The 17887-nt window shown below is 40.9% G+C and overlaps 1 protein-coding gene across 19 annotated transcripts in view; it reads left to right on the top strand.

Annotated features, from left to right (window-relative positions):
• ZNF462 (zinc finger protein 462) overlaps positions 1 to 17887 on the top strand; it is a 163782-nt gene that overhangs the window by 109892 nt on the left and 36003 nt on the right. For 14 of the 19 annotated variants that reach the window (XM_081940203.1, XM_081940207.1, XM_081940205.1 and 11 more), the window contains one exon: positions 10176 to 10295. The exons of the other annotated variants lie outside the window; for them this stretch is intronic. In XM_081940203.1, coding sequence (XP_081796329.1) covers positions 10176 to 10295 — 120 coding nt within the window. The remainder of the gene's footprint in view (positions 1 to 10175; positions 10296 to 17887) is intronic. 19 annotated transcript variants of the gene reach the window in all.

Here is a 17887-nt window from a genome sequence, read left to right as displayed (position 1 = left end):
TTTAACAAAAGAATAGTTTTCTATTTGTCATGAGAATGAGAAAACCCTTCTGAATCATATTCCCTTTCTTTCTGCTTTGACTTTGTTTGACCTGTAATTGTCTTGTCTGCCTATATATAGAAAAGAATGTGATGGCTTTTGTAGCTATAGCTAAAAGCAGTGGTTTTATTGCAAAGTAAGTAACAGTTGTGAATAAATTCTACATTCCTGAGAAGCTTTGAGATGCTTCTTTCCATGGAAAAATGGGGAAGGTTTAAGGAAAGCACCAAATTTAGGATGAGGAGCATTGGAATTAGCTACCATTGGGAACGTCAGGATTTGGACATTCATGGACACAGATGAAACCTAAATTAAAAATTGTAGTAGTGAAGGATCATAACTCGGCAGTAAAGCGCCTACTTTGCATGCAGTAGATGACAGGGATCTTCAATTAAGGCTTGTGAAATCAAGACTGAAACCTTAGAGAGCTGCTGTCATCTTAGTTGTATGGCGGCTGGACCAATGGCTTGACTCATTATTAGAAGCTTTCTATGCTGCTATATGCTTTTCTCTTGCTACTGATAGTGACAACCTTGTTAATCATAAATCTCTTTTCACACTGCAAGTGTAGAAAGCAGGAAATGACAGGGTTTCCCCCCCCCCCTCTAGGAATTTGTAGTTGACAGGGATAAAGAGGTTAGGTTTTGTCTGAATCATACTGTGGGGGAAAAAAGGTGGTTATACTATGTTGGAAAAATCTGCCCATTGTACTTGCCATTCTACTTCATCCCATTTTTAACTAGCTAAACTGAGAGCACCTTAAAGCAGGTACATGCAGCTTATCTTAAAAGCTGCACACCTATCACACTGTCCATGAATGGAATCCTCATGCAGAGCTGCAGGAGTCTTAACAGGATAGGAAAATGTCAAGGAAGCTGTTAATTTCTTATTCTTGCCATCCCCAAAATTGGAAATTCTAGAAGTGCCCCAAAGCTCTCCTCTTTATTTATTAATTACAATTTCTGTCTAGTTTCTCTACTTGAAAAGCTCTTTTCTGCCAGTGGAAGAACCTGTCAGCAGAACCCAAAGAGAGAGCAGTTGGAAGCTATTTGCTTAGCGACAGCACAAGCATCCTTAGACGGCTGTGTGATCTGAAATACAGCTTAAATTAGTCTTACTTTAATCATCCCAAATTCCTTCTGCAATATCTCTTTCAATGATTAACTGCGTAGATCCCTAAAGCTTTGCTTGGTACATCCAGGTGGAAGTAAACGCCGCGATAACTTATACTTCAAGAGGAACTGTAATAAATATCACCTGTAGTAATAGATGATTAATTTAAATTTATGTAGCTAAGCTTTCATTGCTGCACAGTTTTGCTAAGAGACGATAAACGTGTTTCTTAGATAGCGTAGTGTTTCCTGTAAAATGCATGCCCGTGTAAAGGAAACTAATTATCACAACTCCTTGGAATTTAAGAACAGGATACTAGTTAACTCATGTATTCTTTGGAGAAAAAAATCAATGTAAATTTTGTTAGAGAATGGGGTACTTGAGCAAATGTACCATAGTTAATGCTACTTCTTAATAGGAGATGTTTTCTGAGTTAACAGGCAGGCTTTGGCGTCTGGAGATTTCCAATCATCCGGGTCATCGTTGTCCCAAAGGTGCTTTTCAAAAGGCAACTGGACTTTCTTGGGTTTTTTTCTTTGAAAACTTTTCACTTCTCATCCAAGAAACTTCTCCAGTTCTGGCTGAATGGTGGGGAATGCAAGTTCTTCAGCCAGAACTGAAGAAGCTTCTTGGATGAGAAGTGAAAAGCTTTCAAGGAAAAAAACCCAAGAAAGTCCAGTTGCCTTTTGAAAAGCACCTTTGGGACAGATAAACCTGCTTCTTTTCTTAATCTTTCATGGATGATTAGAGGATGCTTAAGAGCAGGGGTGTTCAAACTGGATTTCTTCGAGGGCAGGATCAGCATTGTAGTTCTCTGTGGCCGGGGGGAGTGGAGATGGGATGGCTGCCTCCTGCAGCCCCCTGCCGGCCAAGACAGGTTAAAGGAGGTCCGCATGCAGCCCCCCACACTTCATTTTTGCCCTCCATGGCCTCCTGCAGCACTGGCCCTTTCAGCCCTTGGGACTGAAAACTGGACACATGCTATTTTTGGCCCCATTTTCGGGCCCTTTTCCGGCAGCAGAAAGCTGTAGGAGGCCATGGAGGGTGAAAACAAGGTGTGGGCCATTTTAGCTGCCAGAGGCACCATAGGCCAGTCCTTTTGATATTTCCAGGACGGCCCCACGGACCAAATTTAAGCACCCCATGGGGCGGATTCAGCCCTTGGGCCTTGAGTTTGACACCCCTGCTTTAGAGCAAGAGATAAAAGATACCATTCATTTGAGTTCTACTTTTTATGTTACTGATGTTCTTAAGTATCAGCACAAACAAGCTACTTTTTGGTACCTTCCTTCTGAAATACCTTAAGTTTCATATGATGGTCTGGATCATATGAACTCACCCTGATAATTTTGGTTATCTTGCATGCCAGTTGCTGATAATAAAACTAAAAATGATAATTCAGAGGAATAGGACTGTGATTGGAGCTTCAGGAGTCAACATAATGATAAGGAGTAGAGCTATTTAGGGAACAATTTACCACAACTCACATTCTAATCTTGATATTGTAAAAATCAAGTTACTGTTTCCTTCCCTCGGAGGAGTGATGCATTTGAGGAAAAGCTGGCTGTGGATCTGGGGAAATAAGGAAGTTGAGCACTGCATAAACAAATAAAAATATAAAATAAATTAGTGGGAAAATTTTCCATTATTTCTGATTTCCCCCTGGCAGAAAGGATATACTTGATTTCTGTTTATCTCTCATTTTTCCGTTGTACTGTATATGTTGATTCAGCATCTTGGCGATCTGTTGACTATCTCCTGGGGCTTTTGCGGGGGGGGGGGAGTGAGGGGACAGGGAAGAGAAAAAGTAAAATGTGTAGATAAGTTAAGAGTGAATTTTATTTTGAAGTGATCAAAGTAAGTAGTAAGAGAAGTGAAGAAATAGAAACCCTTCCAAAAGGGCTTATCTTTTGTTAATGCCATGGTCTCTCTTGGGAAAGTAAACCAACAATTGGTGTGTATGAAAAATAAAAGGAAAACAAACACACAGTGTGAATGTAGAAATGATTTAGTGAAATTTTTAACCTTGGTCTGTCCACAGGATTTTCTGAAGGGAAGGTTTAAAAGCGTACTGAAGTTCTTCACTGAAATCAGTAGAAATTTAAAATGTGTGGATGTGAAAATGCTACAGGAGAGTGTAAGGTGTGTTATTGTCAGGCAGTATTTTTTTCTGAACACTTGGAAATGTGTGTCTGGTAGCTAAGAGCTACTGTTTCAGATTCTTTCTTACAAAACTGCCATAACTAACCATACCTTTCCAGTGTTCCTTTATTATTGCATTACTAAATTATTGTTAATGTCTCTAAAATGCTATCAAGATTCAGAAAACCGAATAAAATTGGCTGGTATAATTTTGCAATGAGATTCTTGTTCTATCCACTTTCGTTTAGGTTTATAGTACTGTAGTTCCAAATAAGATTTCTTCCTAATTAAAATTATAATCCAGCATATTGCAGTTTTTTAAAGAAGGTCCTTCTTTTTTAAAAAAAAACTAAAAATAATTGCCACAAATAGAATGGTATGAAGCTGGAGGCTCACCAAATTAATTTAAACTTCCTGTTGGTTTAAATTCTGAGTGAAATTAACACATGTGAGTTGTTGCTTAGCATTTGTCTTCTCTAAGCCATTCAAACTTGAATATGTAGAGTATATAATTTAAAAAAGGAAGAAGTAAATTTCAAAAAGACGTAGATAACATAATAGGTTACATTGCTATAGTCCACCTCTAATTCTTGCCCTTTACAATATTCTCTCTCTCTCATTCCCTCTCTCTCTTTCTCCCTCTCCCTCATATTATTTCAGTGTATTTTAAAGACCAGAGCGGCTGCAAAATCCAACCTTGATAGGCTTCCATGCAATTTCAAGGCAGGTACAAAAGAAGAACTAACATATAGTTCTAAAAGATCATTGTCTCCTCTTCAGCTTTCTGAAAGTTTGTTCCAAAGCTTTGTTTTTCACACCTTTTCCGATGCTTCTTTTGTAACGTGTAAACTTCTGGCCTTTTGGATGAATAGGATAGACTGGTATTTGAACATCACATTGCTCACAACAGGCTTCCTTTGCATGCAACTTCCATTCCCATTTTCTTATTTCCCTTCCCTCAAGGTAGTTTAGTGTAAAAGGCCTGGCTGGTCCCTTCCTGGAAAACAAGTCACATTTCCTTCAAATCTTGGTGACTTTAAGGATTATCTGTGTAGTTCTAGAAGTGACCTTTAAAAATATTTTACAATATTAAGTTGTACTGCTTCAGCCTCCTATAATAAAACCAGAGTGCTCCGTTTCACAAAGTTTAGGGCCATGCTCGGGGAGTTATATCTGTATCCGTTTGTGCGTCTGTATGTCTTAAGGCAGGGGTGTCCAAACTTGGCAACTTTAAGACTTGTGGACTTCAACTTCCAGAATCCCCCAGCCAGCTCTGCTGTTTGGACACCCCTGTCTTAAGGGATGCCTGCAGTTTTTGCTGGATTGGTAGGGGTTAGGTGTAATTGTGATTCCTCTCATTTGGTTTGAGAGTAGAAGCAAAGTAAGACTAAGCTAACTCTAGAAACCTCCTCTCCCTGGAATTTGTGTTGCCTATTAGTAAAAGGGATTATGCAATATCGCCAACCCCTTGTGCTTAACTCTGTTTGGATTTCATAACGATCAGCCCATACATTCAGATAGAGAGCCTCTTTATTAACAAAGTGGCCCAAAGGTCCTTTGAGAAAAATGTCATGTCTAACACAAGGTGAAGAGATTTCCTCCAGACCATTAGAAGGGAAAATCCATTTTTCTTCTTTTTTTTAACAAAAAGTCTGTTACATCTGTCAATGGTGTCTTGGCACTCTGCACCTTTTAGAGCAAACTCGATTTCATGAGGGCCACATCAGGGTTGTGTTTGACCTTAGGGGCCGGGGTGGGCATAGCCAACTTGATGTCACTCGTGTCAGGAGCGTCTATGCTGGCTCGAACGCTCTGCCAGCGAAAAAGGGCTCCCAAGCTCCGCTTTTAGCTGGGATGGCCTCCTGAAACCCTCTGCCTGCAAAAATGGAGCTTCATTTTCACTGGCAGAGGCACTGTGGGCCGGTCCTTCACTGTTTCCAGGGCGGCCCCGTGGGCCATATCTAAGGACCCCACGGGCCGGATCCGGCCCACTGGCCTTGAGTTTGACACCCCTACTTTACATCTTCTTGGTTCAGCAACCTGTCTCCCCATTGCTGAGGATTCGAATCAAAGAATTTTTTTTCTTTATAAAAATGTGGTCAGTTTTGCCCATTATGTTTAACTACAAACACACTCAGTATTTAGAACTAATAACACACAGAAAACATCCTCTTGTTGATGTATGTTGCTCACTTGGCTTTTGCTCAAAATAGATCCAGATGCACGATAACTGAATATTAGTTGCCCTGAGTGAAAGGCATAACTGAAATAAGCAGTTACAGGTAGTCCTTGACTTAAAACAGTTCATTTAGCGACCGTTCAAAGATATAACGGCACTGAAAAAAGTGACTTATGCCCATTGTTTACAGATTGATGAACGTTGCAGCATCCCTCTGGTCACGTGATCAAAATTTGGGTGCTTGGTTCATACTTACGACAGTTGCAGTGTCCCGGGGTCATGTGATCACTTTTTGAGACCTTCTGACAAGCAATGTCAGTGGGAAAGCCAGATTCATTTAACAACAATGTTACTAACTTAATAACTGCAATGGGTTAGGGCAAGAAAGATGGTAGAATGGGGCAAAATTTACTTAACAACTGTCTTACTTAGCCACAGAAATTTGGGGCTCAGTTGTGATCGTAAGTCGAAGACTACCTGTACTTTAGAAATTGTGATTTCTGTTAGTTGTGCACTGGTATTTTTTGTAAGACAAGCAAATAGAGTGAAGAGTAGTAGGTCATTGATGCTAATAGAGTATAATCCATACTATATAGCTTTACTAATTCTGGATATATTAGCAGCCTGGATAAAAAAAAATTGTTCAGCAAGCATGTGTAAACTAGTATGAGCTCTCCAAAGATAAGGCAATGTGTGATTCTAATAAATATAGTAAATCCCTCTTCCGGAGACTCCCACCCTGCTCATGAAGTTCCCAGTGGCACCCATCACTCCTTTGACACTTCAGCCTTCTGCAAAAGGCAGCTAGCCTTCCCATCGTCCCTGAGAGTCAGAGCTGACTTGTGTCTTAATCCTTTGAAGAAGCCAAAAATGCAATCAAACAAGAGAAAGCAGATGAGACACATAGAGGGTTTTAGTTTCCCCCCTCCAAGAAGTTTCTTTTGCTGTTGAAGTAGGGTTATGCGGAAGAAAAGAACGTAGGTAGGTGGTCTTCCTTGTATAGTTTTAACATACTTACCCATGCCATTGACAAAACAGGTGCTTAGAAAGTGCATGTGCTAGGGCTATTGGATCTGGACTGTGGACATCTAGAAAACTTACATGGCAGAGAAAAAGAAACAGAAAACTAACTCTTGCTACTCTCTAGAGGTTATCTGGATTTTTGCAGCTCAGATCTTGCAATCTGTCTGTCTGTCTATCTATCTATTTTAGAGTGGCTGGACTGTTTACAGCTAAAAGAATTATGGGTACTATATGGTTTTCCTTCAGCAAAGAAAAAGAAACAGAAAACTAACTTGCTACTCTAGTGGTTATCTGGATTTTTGCAGCTCAGATCTTACAGTATCTATCATCTATCTATCTATCTATCTATCTATCTATCTATCTATCTATCTATCTATCGTCTATCTAATTAGAGTGACTGGGTTGTTTACAGCTTTAAAAAAAATCACGTGCACTATATGATTTCCCTGCCTATCCTACCCTTCTGCTGGTTTTCCATTTGAGTTTGTTGGTCTCTTCTTTGGGCTTGCTTCTCCCTCCCGTTTTCTCTGCCTGTGCGGCATGAAGTGAGCAAATCTTTAGTGCACTTGAACTCTGGTTCCTTACCTCTCTGCTTCCCACACGGCTGCCACCACATTTCTCACTGCTGTTTAGCGTGTTGCTTTCAAGTGAAGATTTTCAAACTGGGAGATTTGTGTGGGGAGAAAACAAAGGCGGTGTTCAAGGAAAGCAAGCTGTGCGTTCCCTTTGCTGATGCGTGGAAACATCTGAGGGCTGAGTTTTTCCTTTGCCCGATTTTTGAAAATCCCTTCCCACGACTTATATCCCACCCGTTTTACCAATCAAAATAATACATTCACGCTCAATTCTCTTTGAGCGCTTATAGAAGTACGCTGACTCACAGGTACACCACGCTCAATGTATATCCTTTAGTTTTAATAGATGTTTCAGATGGGGAGCTTTTATACCTGCCAATCAAAATGAATTAATGAGAGATGGAGTTTTTTTTTTCCAGGATAGGAAAAAAGACAAGCAGTGGGAACACATAAGGGGATTACATGGAAAAGATGATACCATTGTAATGATCCTTCATACAAGGCAGGGTGGATGAATCAAAATTGTCTTGGAGTTAACCGTTCAATTATTAGTTCAACAGATACAATTCTTCCTGCTTAAAGGATGATTTGTAGAATAGTTGCCTTCAGTAGTAGGTGGACTTACTCACATTTCCTTCACTCCGGTTCATGCAATAGTCAGCACAGGTAAACCCAAAATGGGTTCAAGATTAGGACAAGAATGGAATGAAGGACAAGAATAGAATGAAAAATTGGTTGCTTGAAGTAGAACATGATGCAGATTTTTCTTTTCCTTTTTGTGTGGATTTTTTTTTCCGTTAAATGTTAAAGGAACTCTTATGTACATGACATACAGTCATCTCTATTTCTAGTTACTAGTCCATTAAAACAATCATATTATGTACTGGAAGTTTTTTTTCAAATTTGTTACATCACTAGTGTGAAAAAGGTAACAGCTAAGCTTTGGGGGGCATCCTTCTGACGAATGCAATAAGTCTTCAAAAAGGACTTTTTGTTAGATTAAATGAGTTTTTAAATTACAGGAAGCATACATAACAGTTCTTAAAGCCTGCTGTCACTGATTTTGCAATAAAGGCTATTCCAACACTCTATTAAATATTTCATTTTGATTCCTTTTTTTAAATTGAGAATTTCTATTAATAGTAGTAAATGTAGTTTGGTCTCTTTAAAAACCTTCTCCAATGTAGCCAGAGCTTCCACAGTTTTAAAAGCTGCTCATTAATGCATTTTGCAAAATCTGAAATTAGCGAATGATTTAGCTTGTGTGTGAGAGATATCGATCGATCCATCCAATTGATTGTATTAGTTTAGTTCTTTTTTGTAATGTTTCAAAGGTTTTAAAGATGTACTATTTCCATTCTGAACCCAGATTCTCCAAATCAAAGTTCTCCCAGCTATTTTTAAACAAGGATTACTTTACAACATCGCATTGAACATAGTCTTTATTGTGTGGGTAGCTTTTTACTATCGCACTATTAAAAGATGAATAAATGTGATAGCCTAAGACACTTGTACAGGATAGTATAGACCACAGATAGTATTGCATTATGGAAATGTATGTCAGTGATCCAACCATAAAGAGACTCCAAGCCAGTGACAATATTTGGCAGAGAGAGACAACATGGTGTGCAGCTTTTTGATATGTCTTCTATGTCAAAGGGCCTCTTTCTTGCAATAAGAAATAAGTCCTGGGACCTCACTCCTCCCATATGTTTTTATTTATTGGTTTGTTTGTTTCTTATATTTATTTGCCACCCATCTCACCGTAGGGCTACTCTGGATAACTTACAACAGTAGGACGGACAAAATGATAAAACAGAATTGAAACATGACACTAGCAAAGCAATGAAACAATAAAGCAGTAAAAATACAATAATAAGCAAAAAGAAGAGCAGGAAAGGGGAGCAGAAAGCACAGGAGGAAGGTGGGGTCAGTTAATTGGTCCAGTAGCCATCTCTCATGTGGTACTTCCCTATTGGGTCCCCAGGCCAACCAGCAGAGCCAATCTTGAGGCCCTTATAGAAGGATAAAGGATGGGGGCAAACCTCACCCCAGTGGGCAGGATGTTCCAGAGGGCTACAGCAGAGAAGGCTCTTCTTCTGAATTCCTCTGCGGGAGTTCCTTGACCAATGGGATCCACAGCAGGCGTCCTCTGTCAGCACAAATAGGGCAAGCTTATCTTAGCACAGGGATGAGGAACTATGGCCCTTTTATGACTTGTGGACTTCAACTCCCAGAGTTCCTGAGCCATCAGTCTGTGGTGAATCATAATGTGCTGCCTGACGTCCGACAATTCAGCTGCTGTATAAATTACTATCATATGCTATGTTATATTAATTATATATATTATTACATATTAAGGCCAAGCAGAATGGTGGCCTAGTGGTGAAGACGCTCACCTTCCACTCAGAGGGTCAAGAGCGCAATCCTAGGTATTAGAAGATGTTTCTCTCTCCTAAGGTACAAAGAAAAAAGTCTGTGAATTCTCGGCACGGTGTCAGGAAGGGCATCCAGCCAGTAAATGCTCAGCTCCATCCAGTCGCCCCGGCTCTACCTCAAATTAAGAGATTACAGAGTTGTAAAAAGGGAGCCTTGTTACATGTTAAGGTTCTGGCTCAGGAATTCTGGGAGTTGAAGTCCACAAGTCATAAAAGGGCCCTACTTCCCCACCTCTTAGCAGGACAACAGAGTTCATCAAATAGCCTGGATCTGTGCCACGGAGGGTTTTGATTTTTAATTTGATTTTATTTTTTTGTCAAGTTTTCACAAAAAAGCAAATGAGATCAGATTAGACAACCTCTTCCTATTATTTCGTATGAAGACTCGACTTGCAATCAGGATTATAACAATTTCTGATCCGAATTGTGGCCATATGGCAAGGACTACTTATAGGTCCTTTGATAAGCATTTGTTTTGTTTGAGTGGTGGGATTTGGAAGGGCTGTCTTGTCGTTCTTCTCAACTAGAGAAGCAGTTGCCTAGTTCCTGGAGTTAAGCTGATGACTCTCCCCTGTGTGTGATGCCCAGAAACTATAATGAAGAACTATTGTTCTTCAAGTGGTGATCTGTGCATTCACAGCTCCTCCCCTATGTTCCTTTCTTTAGATGCTTACTCATCAGTCTTGGGGAGCTGGGGGGAATGTTGGAACCCCATCTTGATGCATGTGCAGAGGGCCAGGCTTCCTTCCAAAAGTCTTTGCTGTAGAAGAAGAATCAAAGTTAGAGGTAAGAAAACCTGTTCTTGTAGCACCAATGGAGAAAAGCAACAGTGGTGCTTTTATGAACTCAGGCAGCTGCCACAAAAAAATGTCTTGGAAGTCATGTAGCGTTGCTTAGGAAGGGAGTTGGTCATTCTTAGAAATGTGAAATGCCACTTTGTCACAAGAGAGCCACAGAGAGATGGGTGGAGAAAGGTGGGGCTTTACTTTGGTTGTATAAGACATTTTGTTCCTCTCGCTTTTCCATCTATTTGTTTGGAACCAAATTAACTGAGAGAGATAAAAGCGACTAAGGCCATATACTATCCATATACCATATACTCCTATCTAGTATCCCTCATGTGGTGCTAAGCTGCAATATATGTAGTGCCTGTCTTAGTTACTTAACCATTTTGGATGCAACCTGGCTATTGTGAGCAGATTATCCATCCTTGGCATTACTGTCATGCCACCTTGCCATTCACCACAGCCACAATGTTCAGTTTTATCTAGCAAATACAGTTAGCAAAAGAGTCTGAACATCTCCCATGTTTAAGAAGAAGCTCTTCCTTGGCCATTCATTAAGTGCCACGGCATGCAACAAAAGAGCATCAGAGAGGACCCCGGCATTGTTATCAGCAGTAGTCGGTAGTCTACTACTACTCCTGGCCACAGCCCACTAGTGGGCCACATCCCATTTGGAGGTGGGCCACGTAAGCGGTGTGCGTATGTGTACATAGCTCCACTTCCGCAAGGGGCAGGCAGGTACCTATTGCTCACATGGAACCATCCCCCCCCCCACCGGGCCGCCAAGCAGGAAAGGTTGGGGACCACTGGTCTATTAATACAGGTAGTTCTTGATTTACAACCTTTTGTTTAATGACAATTCAAAATTACAACACCTTCCTCTGGAAAAGTCATGACCTAAATTCACATTTAATGTTCATCATATTGTCCCATTCCCTCCCCCCATAGTCACATGATCATAGTTCAGGTGCTTAGCAATAGGCTAGCATTTACGGTACATCCAGTTGCAGCATCCTGGGGTCACATGATTGTGATTTGCAACTTTCTGCCAAAAAAAATCAAAAGCCCAGCAAAAAATGTGATTAGGAAAGCTGGATTCGCTTAACGAATTGAGAATTTGGCCAAATTTCTGACACTATACTTATAAGAAAGCCTCTGCTTTCAGTAAGAACTTTTCTACTTAAATTTCCTATTAAACTATATACAAGAGCCTAATTCCCTATCAATTAGCATGTAGACTTACAGCATTTTTATATGTTTAAGTGAAGTGTTTTTTAAAAAAAAGGAAATGTATGATAGCTTATTATGGGGAATGTTTTGATGCTGTATGTGAGCCAAAGTAACTACAAATTGTTGGCTGTCATCTGCTTCTGCAGAGGAAATGGTAATAGCATATTGTACTGCAATAGTATTTCATATTTGTTTCTCATATAGTAAATCCTAGAATTTCCAGTAAAAGTATAGATATATAATTCCTCTATTTTTCTTAACAGATGGATTGAGCCAACATCCTGAGTATCTGTCAATATGTATTATGTATCTCCAAATTACAATCTGTGGGCAACATGTTATTGCTTATCCCACCTTTATTACTTTATAAGTAATTCAAGGTGGAGAAAATACTTATTACTCCTTCCTCCTCCTGTTTTCTCCCTCTGAGGTAGTTTGAGCTGAGAGAGAGTGATGGACCCAAGATCATTCAGCTGGGTTTCATGACTAAGGTGGGACTAAAACTCAGTCTCCTGAGTTGTAGGCCAGCACCTTAACATGTAATAATACTCATTTTAATAACCCTGTAATCACTTAATTCGGGGTAGAGTCGGGGTGACTGGATGGTGTTAAACATTTACTAGCCAGTTGTCCTTCCTGACGCCATATAAAGAGTTTTCTTTGCATCCTAAGAAGGAGAAACACCACTCTGCTCGACTTTAATAAGTTAATAAATTATATAGTTGTATATAATATAATATAATTATATATAATATAATTAATACAACATAGCATATAATAGTAATGTATCTAGCACCTGAATTGTGGGAAGTTGGGCAGCACATTATGGTTCATCACACAGTCAGCTAGATGTTTGGACCAGATTTGGCCTTTTGATCCACCTGTCCAGTTTTTCCCAAAGACCTGGGATAAGCAGATGTTATTATCACCACAGGATGCAAACTGTCCCAAGTAAAGCTGTCTTTTGCAAATGACTGATGGTGATTTTGCCAATGCTCACGGCATTCATTATTATGTACACAACCGTGTGAAATCACAGCTGTTAATTCTTTAGCTGATGTTGGTGTTCACATGCATTGAGTTATTCCCAACAATATTCCCAACTGTGGAGCCCCGGGGGAGGCCATTTTTGCCCTCCCCAGGTTCCAGGAAAGCCCCCGGAGCCCGGGGAGGGTGAAAAATGGACCAAAGGGCCAACCAGAAGTTTGGAAATGAACTTCCAGTAGGATCATTGGACCAGTTTTTCACCCTCCCCAGGCTCCGGGGACTTTTATGAAGCATGGGAATGGTGAAGGCCAAAAATCGACTGGCTGGCGCACACATGCACGCTGGAGCTGACGGCTCATGTGCTGCCATAGGTTCGCCATCACGGATCTAGCATGTCGCAAGATATCAGCATAGCATATGTGCAAATCCAAGCAGTGTGGCTTTTTGCCCATAAATGAGAGTGCCATCCAAGATTTCATGATATGGCAACCAGTGTGCCAATAGCCATCAACGACCATCATAGCCAGTTTATGCTATAATCTTTCCACTTTGATTTTCAGACCTCGATATTATTATTGTGTATCTTGATACAATGACTAATAAAGATTCATAAATACAGGTAGAAAGACAACCAGGGTAGTATGTGCCCTTTTGCCAGGAGTGAATATTTGTTAAAAGTAGTGAAAATGAATGCAAGGGTATAGAATGTTTAATAAGCATGTATAATAAAAGAAGAAGAGATAAGGTCAAAAATGAGTGGATTAAATGCAAAAGTGAGGGACAATGTAGAAGAGGATCAGTATAAAGGGACAGGTTCCTTGAATAGAGAGAATGGATGTGGATTCACAACTTATGAATGGGTTGAGAAGAAGGAAAAACCCAAAAGTAATTGTGTAGAGTTTATGGGATCCTGAGAAAGAATAAGGTGTGATGATTTAAGAACAAAAGGTAATGTATGAAGCAGCAAATTGTGGTAGAAGCAAGAATAGAAAGGTATGAAAAAATACCACGAACGGTATTCATATAAATTAGTGCTAACAATTTGTTGTTTTATTTTCTCTTCTTCTAACATTTTTTTTTAATTTTATTTGTCTTGCTGTTTGTTACTTCCTTTCTGCACTTTGCATATCACTGTTTCTCCTGAACGGGTATAGCATTGAGGCCATCTATGAATGGAGCTGACCCAGCAGCTCACTATTGAGAATGTGTCTATTTATTCTAACACTCTTCAGTTAGTCCACCTTCTAAAGACTCCAACACTTTTCCTTCCAAACGAATGTAGAAAAAGAAATTTAAACATCCTCATAATTACCTTTTCTGTCTCCTCGGTGATAAGAAGTTTAGCCTTTATATTCAAATACACTTGTGTGGGCATTTGTGCTGCCAAAAAAAGCCAACACAGTTCTAGGCTGCATCAACAGAGGGATAGAATCAAGATCACGTGAAGTGTTAATACCACTTTATAATGCCTTGGTAAGGCCACACTTGGAATACTGCATTCAGTTCTGGTCGCCACGATGTAAAAAAGATGTGGAGACTCTAGAAAGAGTGCAGAGAAGAGCAACAAAGATGATTAGGAGTCTGGAGACTAAAGCATATGAAGAACGGTTGCAGGAACTGGGTATGTTTAGCTTAAGAGAAAGAAGGACTAGGGGAGACATGATAGCATTGTTCCAATATCTCAGAGGTTGCCACAAAGAAGAGGGAGTCAAACTATTCTCCAAAGCACCTGAGGGTAGAACAAGAAGCAATGGGTGGAAACTAATCAAGGAGAGAAGCAACTTAGAACTGAGGAGAAACTTCCTGACATTTAGAACAATTAATCAGTGGAACAGCTTGCCTCCAGAAGTTGTGAACGCCCCAACACTGGAAGTCTTTAAGAAGGTGTTGGATAGCCATTTGTCTGGAACGGTATAGGGTTTCCTGCCTAGGCAGAGGGTTGGACTAGAAGACCTCCAAGGTCCCTTCCAACTCTAGTATTGTATTATTGTATTTCTCTTCATTCTTGGACTTCACTTCTTCCTCAGATTTTGGGATGACAATACAGGGTGGCTTAATCAAGCCCAGCGCTTCCCATTTATATTGGAGGAGCTTGCTTGTGTCTGCTTTGGCTCTCTTATTTCTGGTGGTTGGAAAAACAGACCCACCATGGGGCAATTAGGCACAATATATCAGAGCTGCCCCATGAGTTTGAGAGCTTTGAGCAACCCACTTGCCAAACGGCCCCTGTCCTGCTTGTTTTAGGAAAGGAAATAAGGTGGAGGACTGCCACTCTGATATGTAACCTCTGCCAAAAATTGCAAATGAAATTGTGGTCAGCAAAGCTTATTTTCTCTGGGTTATTACTTTGGCTGCCCTAGACTTCGCCTTCCTCAGATTGTCCTATAGGTATAAGTTAATCCCTCCTCCCCAACCCTCTAATTCATCTTATGTATTATTAAAATGGCACTTTTGGGGGAATCGTTTTAAGTTTTAGCAAAGTCTGTTAAACACACATTCTTTTGAGGGCTGAAAATATCCTGACACCAAACTGTAGGCATCAATGTGGAAGGGGATGCTTACTAATTATAGGCTAGGTCAGTGGAGAAAGAATTTCCTGGCTCTCTCTAGTAGTGTTGGGATCATGGGATTCCTAAGCAGAGGACACAATTGATGTCACTGCTGTTTTGATGCCATAATTCAGACAAACCCTTGGCTCCTCTGTTCCATAATCTTCTGACTTCTCCCATGACTTGCCTTTTGGTTACCATATTGAAGACCCAAAAGGCATGTTGAGAAGGTAGATGAGTATCGTGATGCATGGTGAACTTCAACTCTGGAAGCTTAGATTTTAACACTCTACTGCAGGGGTGGCGAACACGCGGCTCGCGAGCCACATGCGGCTCCCGGCCAAAATAAATGAGGCTCTTTGCCTCTTATCATTATTTAGTATACTGTGGCTCGGATCGCGCGCTCCCTTTCGGAAGCTGGGGAGGTCCTTTGCAGGCAGCTAGAACGGGCCGCCTGCAAAGGACTTCCCCAGACTTGCTTTGAGGAGCACGGGGCGACTGAGGCTAGTTGTGAAGCCCCAAAGCCCCCACCGCCACCGGAAGAACTGCTGCCACCTCCTCCTCATCCTCCTCTAACAGGCAGCACTGCCGGATTTGCCGCCCGGCGCTGCGGCTGAGATGAAGCCGCCAAAGCTCCAGCCGGCATCTCCGCGCGTGGCAGCGGCGCCTCCCCTCCGCTCGGAGCAGCTGAGCTCAGTCAGCGCTGGGTTACCCCTGCCCCCTCCTCCTCCTCCGCCGTGCTTTTGAGGAGCCATGAGGCTGCAGGAGCCAGTAGGAAGGCGGGGGGGGAGCAGGGGAAAAAAAGCCTCATGGCTCCTCAAAAGCACGGAGGAGGGGGAGGGGGCAGAGGTAACCCAGCGCTGAGCTCAGGAGCAAATCTGGTGATTCTGTTGGAGGAGGAGGAGGAGGAGGTAGCAGCAGTTATTCTGGTGGCAACTCGTACTCGTCGGCATCTTCAGCAGAAGCCCTGCCCACAATGAAGAAAGCAAAGATGGAGCAGATCCACGCAGATGACGTCGCTGCAACATGACTGGAGGAGGATTTCTGGGAGTTGAAGTCCACAAGTTTTAAAGCTGTCAGGTTTGAAGACCCCTGGGGGTTTTTTTCCCTAAAGGGTTAGGGGTGCAAGGGTCTTGTAACTTGACAGCTTTAAGAGTTGCGTGCTTCAAATGCCAGAGTTTCTGAGCCAACATTTTGGTTGCTAAGCAGGAGCGTTGTTAAGTGATACTGATATTATATAACACTTTGAATTAAGCGGGTACCTTGAAGAAACATAACTTTGAGTTTCAAATAATACTGATTTCGTTGTTGTCTTAGGTGACATCTGTGAAAAAAATTCGGGTGCTCAGGCATGAAAATGTGCCGCTCAAACACTATACTTTTCTGCTCACATCGAAAAAAAATTAGAGGGAACATTGCTTCCGGGTCTGTTTTGGCAGGTCACTGCGTGGTGTGGCTCTCTGACTCTCACAGTTTAAAATTTTGGCTCTTTTTGTCGAACTTGTTCGCCACCCCTGCTCTACTGAATCATGGCATTCACTGGTTTTTTTCTTGCCTGCCTTACCCAGGGGGAGGTGTGTGTGTGTCAAATTTTAGGAAAAAATAGAAAGAAAAAAATCCTTTCTGATATTTGAATGTGTTTTAAAGCAAGTCTTTTTGCTATTTGGAGCCATGTCTGCCATCTTTTTTCTCTGATAATACTTCATCTGATTAATTATACTATTAGTTCATTCTTATGACCTATCCTTAGATTTTATTCAGAAGGGTGTTTTGCTTTCATTCTTCCCTATAAAATAAAAGCACAGTATTTATTTGCCTTGAATTGACTAAAGCTTTTAAAAAGCTGCTTGTTTTCTTCAGTATATCCAGAAGGAAGGAAATGTTTTCAAGGGGAAGGGTTTCAAGGAGACTGGCCCAGACTGAAGTCTTTTGAGACTAATATGAAATTCACATATGAAGATGCTAAACAGAAACCTGTTTTCATATATCTTTGCTCCTATTCCAAAGCAGAGCAAGCACTTGTGAGTTTTAAAGAGAGAGCTGTTGGTCCAGGATCTTTGCCTGAAGTACTCTTGGAGATAAGATTCACCACTTGAGAGCCAAGTGAGGTTGGGTGCCTTACGGATTGTTAGAAATGCTTTAGTGTGGGCTGTGGTATAATTTCAGAAATGTAAAAAATGCCATTCCAAATTAAAATAGAAATGGTTCTTTCATGACTCATAAAATGTAATGCACAGGATGCTATTGTGCATATGTAAAAAGAAGCCCGTGGGGCAATTTTGTACTGGACCTCTAAATGATACTTGAACTCTGAATATAAACACCTAAATAGCAATGACGTACAAAGCATGAGCATATCTAAGAAGATTTAAAAGAATCAGTAAAGAATTGGAAAGCCATCAGAATTGAAAGAACTTCGGCAGCTGCGGGCGTCAAGTAGATTAGTTAGATAAAATAATTTTGTCTCTTTCTAAAGGCACTAAAGTAGATCTTGGGACAGTGCAGAGATAATTTGGAAAAGATAATTGGGTGGCTGGAGGAAGGTAAACATAGCAATTGCTCATAATTGTTTAAAGCAGCCATTCTTCCTAGAAATCATGTGACTGTTTTGCACCTGCCTCATCGTCCCAGGAAAAGAAGCAGTTGCTTTCAAGAGTTACAGCCATGTGCTTAATTCACAACTCCATTGAATGGTATTAGTAAACGCTACTTTCCCAGATTTTTCTGATAAAGGCATTTGGAGTGGTGGCGCAGAGGTTGGAATGCAGTATGTCAACTAACACCGCCCATAAACAGGAGTTCGATCATGACCTGCTCAAGGTTGATT

Source organism: Natrix helvetica (assembly GCF_964273705.1).
Source record: "Natrix helvetica genome assembly, chromosome: 2".
Classification (NCBI taxonomy): domain Eukaryota; kingdom Metazoa; phylum Chordata; class Lepidosauria; order Squamata; family Natricidae; genus Natrix; species Natrix helvetica.
This window is presented reverse-complemented; position numbering and strand designations above follow the sequence as displayed.